The 9,895-nt window shown below is 39.1% G+C and overlaps 1 protein-coding gene across 15 annotated transcripts in view; it reads right to left on the bottom strand.

The window, feature by feature from the left end:
- Window positions 1-5,025: 5,025 nt before the first annotated feature.
- Window positions 5,026-9,895, bottom strand: part of MYBPC1 (myosin binding protein C1) — a 69,572-nt gene continuing 64,702 nt past the window's right edge. For 8 of the 15 annotated variants that reach the window (XM_085570280.1, XM_085570281.1, XM_085570285.1 and 5 more), the window contains one exon: window positions 5,495-5,742. In XM_085570280.1, coding sequence (XP_085426406.1) covers window positions 5,642-5,742 — 101 coding nt within the window. In that variant the 3' untranslated portion in view covers window positions 5,495-5,641. Of the gene's footprint in view, window positions 5,743-7,635; window positions 7,676-9,132; window positions 9,192-9,895 lie in introns of all 15 variants that reach the window. The other 7 variants (XM_085570287.1, XM_085570288.1, XM_085570292.1 and 4 more) reach the window with 3 other exon arrangements.

The raw sequence follows: 9,895 nt of genomic DNA, 5'->3' as shown, positions 1-9,895 counted from the left end.
GAGCCGGGGGCAGCGGCGGAAGAGGCCGACGCCCAGCAGCGGCTTGGCCGCGGGGAACGGCCGCCCCCGCCTCGGCAACGCGCGGCGGACGCCCTCGCCCCCCGCTCGGCTGTGGCTTCTTCGCCCCGAGTGCGCGGCGCTGTCACGGCCCCGGCCCCGGAGCGGGCACGGCTCCGCCGGCCCCGGCTCGCCCTGCGGGGCTGGGGATGCCCGGGCGGCGCGGGAGCGCTCGGTCGGTGCTGCCCCCGGGAGAGGCGCCCGTGCGCGCCCCTCTCATCTCGGCGCGGTGAACGGGTGCCGCTCTCACCCGCGCCTTGCCTCGTTCCGCTTATTTGCCTTTCTCAAGTTTGATCGTGCACATAGTGGCCACAGCGGTGTGCAGGCAGCAGGTGGCCAGAAGGATTTTTGCTGGAGCAAAGCATAAAGGCAGGGTTTGAGCAGCAGATGACTTGCCTGCTGCCAGCAGGGCAGGGCAGCTGTGCCTGCAGGGAGGTGATCCCACGGCATCACCCACGGATTCTTCCACCTCCCGGAGGGGACCCATTGCTTGGGCAGTTCTGGCCTTAACATGTTCTGGAGCAGCTGCACACGCTGTTACACACTACTTAATTTACATCGTTGACTTGCTTAGAGAGGGTTCTTCAAAGCAAATGTGCCTTTTGAGAATTGTGGCACATCAAATTATTTCAATTGGTCGTGTGAAGGGTTTTAGATGTATCGCTGAGTCTCCAGGAAGGTGTGTGGCTTCTGAGTGAGGCCAAGGAAAAGCTGTGTAGCTGTAGTAGAAAGTGAAAAATACAACCTGCAATGGCATCTTCTTAGTATCAGAAATTCTCTTTTTAAGTTACTTCACTGTGAGCCAGAGGGTGCAGCTTTCTGTCCAGACACTGCAATTTCCTGGACAGAGCCGCTTCCTGTTATTCAAAGTGAGCTGATTCACTTAAACTGATAAAGTTATTATGTGTATGAGTAGGTTTCTCTACTGCAAGAGTCAGGAATGCTTGACATATGTTAAATGGTGGTTTCGGAATCCCACTATGTGCTACGTCATTCTTCAGCTGATTTAATTTACAGTTCACTGAAAACAGGATGATGCAGCAATTGTCATTAGAGGCCAAAACAGAGGGGATAGGAACTGCTAGCAGAACAGAAGGTAACATATAACATAGTAAAGAAAGGTCCAGTTACAGCCAACTGGAGAATGGCAAAAGGGAAATCTGACAGATTCTCAATCAGTCAGATCCCCAGTCCACTGGAATCACATTTGGAAGAAGCTAAAACTGTTTCATTTAATATCCTGTGCATCACTGTGGTCAAGGAGCATAATAGAACTAGTATTTATGGAGAGATTGCTCTTTTGAAACCTGGAGGACAAGAGAAACTAGGGAAAGAAGTGAAGAGGAAAGTAATTGGCATAAAAAGCAAGGGCCACATTAAAGGAAGAAACAGATTCCCTACTGAATTTATCACTGGGTTTGGGGAGGAGTTTGTTTTAGTTTCAAAAGTATTCATCAACAAAGCATTGAATTTTAAGTCCAGTGTGTTTAGTCTTCTAGTGCTTCCTCAGCATTCAAGACAGAGTTTTGCTTCCAAAGCAGCAGCTTTACCTGTCAGTCAGGAAAGCAGGACATGAAAGTCAAGTGGCAGTAAGTACACTGTGCTTAAAATAGAATGCCTTTTGCTCCAGAATCTCAAAATGCAACAAAAGACTTTCATAAAGTAAGAGACCTTCACAATGCTCTGTAAAAGGTACCAATATTACATTTTTTTTTCTTTTTCCCCCTAAAAGGAAGTTCAGGAAGCTTGAACTATTTCTTATAAAAGGACTATTTAAAAAAATTTCTGACTCTCCATTGTGGGAACTCAAAATGTCTCTCAGACATTTTTAGAGGTTCCAGGCCTTGGTAAGAAGCATTCTAGACCCTGGCAGACAGCTGAAAAACAGCTGTGTTTTTGAGTTTGAGCCATGGAATGAATTACCAACTTTGGAGGTGGAACAAGCAATCACAAAAGGTTAGATAGTATAGTAAAAGTAGTTACAAAGTAGAGGGGAAATTTTTTTGTATTGTACAGGGGGGTTTTAACACATGTACAGGGGGGTTTTCACTTTGTACATGGGGGTCAGAAGTTCTAAGATGGAGGAAAGTGGGCTGATCCTGTTCTTCCTCCTTCTTTTTCCTTGCCTCCATGTTCTTGGTGATGTTGGCACTCACAGATTGGTTTAGAGTAGAAAAACACTTGGCAACGTAGGTAGTAGGTATTGGGGAATAATTGTAAACATGTTATACGTAATATATCTTATAAAAGATAGCAGCAGCCCTGGGCGGAGAGAGAGACGAAGAAGACAGCAGATAGAGAGGATGTCAGGGTGTGTGTGTGCCTCTACCCAGGCCGCTGATCAAATAGCTGCAGTCCAAGAACATAATCTGTTAGATAACTAGCAATAAACTGCCTTGAGACCGAACAGCTAAGCCTGCGGAGTTTTTCTTTGGAAGCACGGGTTGGAGGAGGAATTTCACCACCATATGAGACCCCAGAGCAAGGCCGGGGTTCTCACACTCCATAAAGACCTTATTAACAGTATATCCCAATTTAAGCAATCTTTTAAAGATCACTTGTCTCTTTTTTCTTCCTCTCCTTTATATTTGTGAGATTGTGTTCACTAAGGGAAAAGTGTGCTGGCAGTAGCTGTGCTATTTCAATGCAAATGGTAACTGCAGTGCCCATATAAATGTCGACATATACCAGTTTGAGAATGGAGCTGTATTTATACATTTACATGCCAAATAACTTTCCATGCGCAAAGAAAGCAAATGAAAGCCAAGAGAAGACCAAATATTTTTTCTGGTATCATTAAAAATAAATTAAATTTTAAAAAATTAACTTTGATTCATATTTGTGTGTCTGTGTATGTGTGTTTACATGTATTTGCTATCCTCCTAGGTTACTCCTAGGTCTTTTTCAGGTTCACTAATTACCTGGAAATCCCTGTAGCTTTGGAGAAATTTCTTTGGAGCATTATGTCACATCTTCTACAGCATGATATTCTGTTGCTTCTGTTCCCTCTAAGTTGCTTCTCCTGTAGTTGCTGTCTTCGATGCCTCTTTATTTTCCTAAGCTGATATTAACTGCAGATTTCGTTAGCATTTTCCTAACTCTTTAGATTTGGCCACTATTACATCCACTAAACATCTTTCCTGGAGAATCCCATAGGGCAAATTGTCATAAACCAAAACTTCACCTTCTGTTATTCTCCAGATGAGGTGCTGCAGCCTGTTTTAAATCACTAGAAATCTCTGTCCTGTTCTATGCCATCGAATCATGTCTCTGAAAGTCGGTTAATGCTTAATCCAGAGTGGTGGCTGCTCGGTGTAGTCTGGATTTAGAGCAGGTTAATGCCCGCTCCTGTCAGCCTGGTGCGTCCCCAGCCCGAGGGATGACCAATGGCAAATGCTGGGCGAGGAGGGGGGGAGGAATTGAGGGCAGCCGAGTACAACGCTTACTGTTCTCACAGGGAAAAGGAGCTTAGTTCAGCTTGTTGTTTAACAACGCTGGCAGCTGGGAGAAATTAGAGCAGCTAATTCCATCCACAGAGAGCCCGCAGAAGCTGGCTTCCAAGTTATTATGTGTTATGTATTAAGACTGAGGAGGCAGATAAATGTAACCTTGAAGCTGTACACATTATGCATACAAAGTGCAGATGGCTGTGTGCTTCATTTGTGGGCTTACTGACAAACACAAACTCACAATAACTGTAGCTTTTGGTGCTGACTATAGCAGATTGATACTACATTAAATGAGGGTCACGTACTTAAACCTCTATGGCATTTAGTCAAACTGACCTTCTCGTGCAGCTTTCTGGGCTTCAAAATAGATGGAAGGAGTCTCAATTCACTGGTGAGATACAGAATAAACAGAAATTATTAATCCTGTATTAAATTATTTTCCTAGTAGATGTGTTGCTTTCTTTCACTTATAAGTGTGAATGAATGTATAGGAGACGATTGATTTTGGCAGGAGCAGAGTGAAATGCAGGTGGGATGTGGAGGGGTGTCCAGGATATCTGGGAATGCAAAATTGCTTCCCTGCAGAGGAAATCACAAAGAAAAAAGAAGGAAGAAAAGAAAAAGGATCTATCTATCTATCTATCTATCTATCTATCTATCTATCTATCTATCTCTCAGAATGAGATTCACAGAACAATGTGAGAAAATGCACTCAGATCCCCAAAGCAAAAGAAGTGGGAGCACAATTGCAAAAACACCACTTCAGGTGTGGCACTCCAGAGTAACACATTCTTTTATTGTTGCATATTTATTGATTGCTGAATGTTTCAAAATGCACTGACACCAAAGAAACATCTTGTGATGTACTTCTGGTCTAAGTAGGCCTTTTTCTTTATAAACTCCAATTGGAGATCAGTCATTAGCCAGTGAGCACTTAACCTGCCCTATTTGTACAGCCAGAGTGAGAACTGGTAAATAAATGTGAGGGCAATAGGGAACTGACAACCTGGCCAAAATATGTGTGACCTTGTGTCTCACATGTTTCAGGGCTTGCTGGAGACTCCAGGACAATCACCCCCTCTCCTAAAGAACTTGGAGGTTAATGATGCTGCAGCTGGAGAAGAAATGTAGCCATTCCACCTTATCTCAGGCACTTTTGCCATGCACGGTGAACTCACCCGTGCTATGTCTGAATCCTTTTTCTGATGTGATAGCTACAAGAGGTCAATGAATTTCTGGGGAAAGGGAGTGGATCCAGAATGGTGAAAGCCATCATGGCTGGCATTTATCACATTTAAAATATTGAAAAATGTGCAGATAAAAAGTTGTATGTATTGGTAGCATTTATCTCTACTCACATTCTGTGTCATGTATCTTAAGGTGTAAGCACACTAGGTTAGGTGACTGCTGATACTGCTTTCCACTCCACATGGTGGGCACAAGTTCCTGCTTTATTGTAAGTGGAAATAAAACAAGAAATGTGGTAAAATGATACAGAAAAAAGTAAACAAGAGCTTAATCGATCTTAAACACTTCATGTTTATTGTACATTAAATAAAACAATTTCACTTTAGTTGAAAGACTGATGGGTTGGATTTAGGAAATCAAAACTTCTATACGAAGATATGTTCAGCTTAAATGATCATTCATTACATATGCATTAGTTACATTGTAGTAAAACCATATTCTGTTAAACAATTCTCAGGTGAATAAGATACATTATCAGAGGTATGTATTCCAAGGATCTTATTGCACATCTACTGGCTAATCCATGTACTTCCAGTCTGAGAAAGATATGCTTTGTACCACTGAGTACAGACTGCCTCCTTATGCTTGTTACACAGCTTCCCCTCTTTCCTCATTAAAAAACAGAACACGATATCAAGCAGAAAATAAAGCTGAACATTACAAAACGTGTGTTGTCTTCAGTTCATTTCATTTCAACCTCAAAGCAATCCATGCGTATTCTTTCTTTTCAGTAAGGGCAGGTAGGGAAAACAAAAGGACAATTAAGGAAAAAAAAAAAGTCATAAAATCCCCCACCGCACATGTTTTTCTGTTGTTGCGAGAACTAAAATGTTGTTATTCTGCTACCAGTTTCCAGTGCAGTGGGAGGAAACACTGTGGAGAGACTCTCACTTCCCTTCAGTTTTGTCTGCCTGCACTTCACGCATATACGAGTCAATGATATGCGGAGGCACTCCATCCATTAATAGCTTGAAGAATGAAAGCCCACCTACAAACAAGGAAAACAGGTAATCTTCAGGTTGAAGGTCCCTGGAGCAATAGGTTTGTACCTTTATTCTCTGGCATAAGTGACAAGTTTTAGTCAGTCCCTGTTACATTGAGATCTGGTAAAATTCAGCCCTGCTCAAAAGTCCAGTAAGACATCTACCCATTATTTAATTGGTACTATACAGACCTTTCCTGTCCTCTTGTGCAGGGTGAATTTAATTTCTAGGGTATCATATATTCAGTCATTTATCTCACCACATGCAACAGCATATGATAAGCTTCACTTCAAATAACTCTCCTGGCTTTCCATCGTGCTGGGTGGAGCATGGTCAAAGATGGAAGTCAGTGCAGGGGGAACAATATAGAAAACACTGATCAGGATGAGTTGTGGAAAACATGCAGAAATATTCAATTTATTCTAGTTTTGGGTCTTAAAGTGGTCTCTAGGTATTTAGCAAAATATTTATCATGTTGCTTGAAAATTACAAGTGGGATGACATCCTTGAAAGAATCACATTTAAAAAGCCAGGATTTCAGATATAGTCTCCAGAGAGAGATAATGAAAGCTGAAATTTTCATCTGCTGGGGAAGTCTGAGGAATCATTCTGGATTTGCTTTTAAATTCACTTCAAAATTTCACTTTTTGTTGGGGCTGTTCAGCCTGAGGAAGGAAAGGCTGCAGGGAGACCTCAGAGCACCTTCCAGTACCTAAAGGGAGCTTACAAGAGAGCTGGAGAGGGACTTTTTACAAGGGCCTGTTGTGACAGGACAAGGGATGCTGGCTTCAGACTGGAAAAGGGTGAGTGTAGATTAGATACAAAGAAGACATTCTTCACTGTGAAAGTGGTGGGACCCTGGCACATGTTGCCCATAGTGGTTTTGGGTGCCCGATGCCACTGATATAAAAGCCATGGAAATTCAACACCAGCATTTCTGTTAGTTTCATTGATATCAGATGATGTTTGGAAAAAAGATAAATATTTTGCTAAAAAACTTTAGAATCTGCCCTTTCTCCAGACAAAGGGTATAAATTGCTTTAAGAAAGCTATATACCATTACTATTTCCTTTACAAATCTGCATGAATATTGTGTTCTGCAAGTTGCAAACCATCCACTGATAGCTGTACTTACCTTCTGAGCTTTTTCTGGGACACACCAAAAGCTTTAAAGCAAAAGTACATTGCCAAGGTAAAGATAATACTATCTGAATGCTTCAGCTAAATGCAATTGAGCTGATACTTACATACAACCGTTTATGCCAAGTACAGATTTTTAAGAATTTATAATCTTTATTAACACAAGGATTATTCAATTAAAATGCTATTAGTTACTAGTAATTATGAGACTGCTTTCTCATTTAATGTCATCATTGTGGGAGAAGTGTTCACCCCCAACCTTAGGAAGATGCACAAAACAGACCAAAAATAAAAAAAAAAAAGGCATGCTTTTTGGCATTCTTTCAGCTTTCTGGCAATTCTTTCAGCTCATGGAGTGCAAGTTGTGCTATGAATCATTCCTTTTTAAAAGAAGTTTATGCTGCAATAAATATTTTGTTTATGTAGAGGCATCTTCCTATAAAAAATAAATAACTTGCTGTAAATACATAATGCTCTTTTTATTACTTGCATTTTATTTGTGCTAGTTAATCATGCTAAATCATGCACTGTTAAATTCCATTCAAACATGCACCATTAGAAGATATGGGAAGTACTACTGAGAATTATCGAAACAAGCAATTACTAAAATCTGAATTTGTGTGCCTTAAAATCATCATGCTGCTAACTTATAAAGACATTTTCATTGTGTAATAATGAAAATCATGCCATACTAGGCAGACATTGTATGACTATAAACAGACATAAGCTTCATATGCAAGAACCATATGAAAGCTTACCTTAGATGACAATATACATTCAAAATTCCTTACTGTGTAACTAAGGGAGAGAGAGAAAGAGAAGTAACAATTTAATTGCAAACACAAAAGTGGAGAGAAAATGTTGAGTGAAATTATTACAATTATGTCAAAGTGATAATTTAATCCTTAGTCATGTAAAATATGTGGGAATAGAAGCACATGAAGAGTAAAAGGTAGGGATCCAGTTCCACTTCAAAATTATCATTAATATGTAAAATCTAGATTAATAGGTACAAGTAACTATAAAAACTTCTAATTAGTCTCAAGTATAGATTGGAACCAAATTATATTTATGATAAAAGTGTCCAAATGTAGCTTCAAAGAAGCTACACACACACACACACACACACACATATATATATATATATATATATAGTATTTTCCACTGGGGTAATTAAAAAAGGCACACACATAACACTGAAGAATATATATATATATATATGTTGAAACTCTGTAAGGCAAAATAATCAAGTACAGACTAATTATATACCTGTGCATTATAGTATGTACTTGGTCATATATCCATATTTACATTACTAAAGCATGCTGTTTACTCTGTAGGAGCCCTTACGTTTAATTAAACATTTTGACTCTATAAAACACCCATTCATATACACTTATCTATGTGTATGTCTATAAAAGCACTGAACCTTTTATGTATTTGTAGCCTTTTAAGAAAAATACCTCAGTAGTTCAAAAAGCTGCAGAAACATTATGCAGTCTGGTTTCCTAGCATGTTTTAGGATTGAAATCATAAGTCTGGATGCATAATACAATGCAGACCAGTTCTGGGCATCTGTAATTTTAAAACTGCACTGTTAATATTCTGAATCTGGGCAAGATTGCAAGCAAAAGACATTTCTATAGAAGGAGTCAAATTTTCTGAGTCCAAATGAACTTGAATAAAATAAGCTCTAGAAGAAATGAATTAAATTAAGCAAAATTTTCTTCTTGTAAGTAATTGAATCAAGATTTCATCCTTAAAATTGGTTGATTAAGTTCAAGCTTGGATAATCATTCTGAGCACTAATTTGTAACCAAAGAGTAATCTGCTATAAAGAATACCTTTTAAGTGCTGCAAATGACTTTATGATACTGCTGGTCTTTCAGTAATTCTACAAACTAACTGAGAGCTGGTGTATTTGAAATGCATATTTCTCCTGGAAAGAACTAAGTGTTGTGGTCTAACATGTTCACAGTAATTAAATATATTCTTTATAGATACATCTACTTTTATGAAATTTGTCTAAAACTTTGGTAATTCTGATATTAAATACCCATATGATTGGATATTTTCTTGATTAATTTGGCCTTCTTTTCTCATGTGACATAGACAATGTATGCCATGAGACTCCAGCTAGTGTAATCTAAAAAAAGCAAAGAAATACACACTTTGCATGCAGAAAGTGTGTTTGCATGTGGAAAGAGAGGGTGGGAATGAAATGGAATGTCCAGAGGAGTACGCGCATTATAAACCTGATTATCCCCCGCCAAGCTGAGTGGTTCTCCTGGGTTAATTACTCCATGATAGATCACTGCAGAATTAGAATATTTATAGTGGTATTTATTTGCATTTGAAAATTTTCCCAGTTGATCTTAGCACCTTTTAAAAATAAAATTTCTTATACAGCAACTTTGCTATCACCAACCTATTATTAGAGTGATCACCAACCTTTATTTCACTTCTAAGATAAAGGTTCTCCAAAGCTGCTTCTTCCATTATAAAAGAGGCACAGCACCTTATCTAATTCTTTCCATTGCCCTCAGTGAATCTGATAAGGAATCAGTTTTTTAGTGCTTGTAATGGGATATTTAGAGCCAAATTTAGAGATCTACTTCAACAAACTCAAAATATACATACAGTATTTTATGTAATGAGATTCTGCATATGTTATTATCTTTTAAGATAGATGAGAAAGAGTCATCTATAACATAACTTTTTACACAAACACACTTAAAAAACAAAGCCACTAAATGTGTAATTGTACTGAGTAGGTCACGTAACTTCCATCTTTAAATTCACTCAGCAAAACTTAAAACCAAAGAACAAAAGTTGTATTTCTGAAATAACATTAGCACATGAAAAACCTCTTATGAGGGCAGAATAAGTTTTTATTCTTTTAATTGTGCTTATATGTATCACTAAAACATTTTCAGGGAACGAGCATTTTATTTACCAACATGGGGGGTTAATTTTACACCTAAAATAGTGTAAGAAAATGGCTAAAAGGTATAAAAT

This window comes from Lonchura striata, chromosome 1A (genome assembly GCF_050655825.1).
Source record: "Lonchura striata isolate lonStrDom1 chromosome 1A, ASM5065582v1, whole genome shotgun sequence".
NCBI lineage: Eukaryota > Metazoa > Chordata > Aves > Passeriformes > Estrildidae > Lonchura > Lonchura striata.
This window is presented reverse-complemented; position numbering and strand designations above follow the sequence as displayed.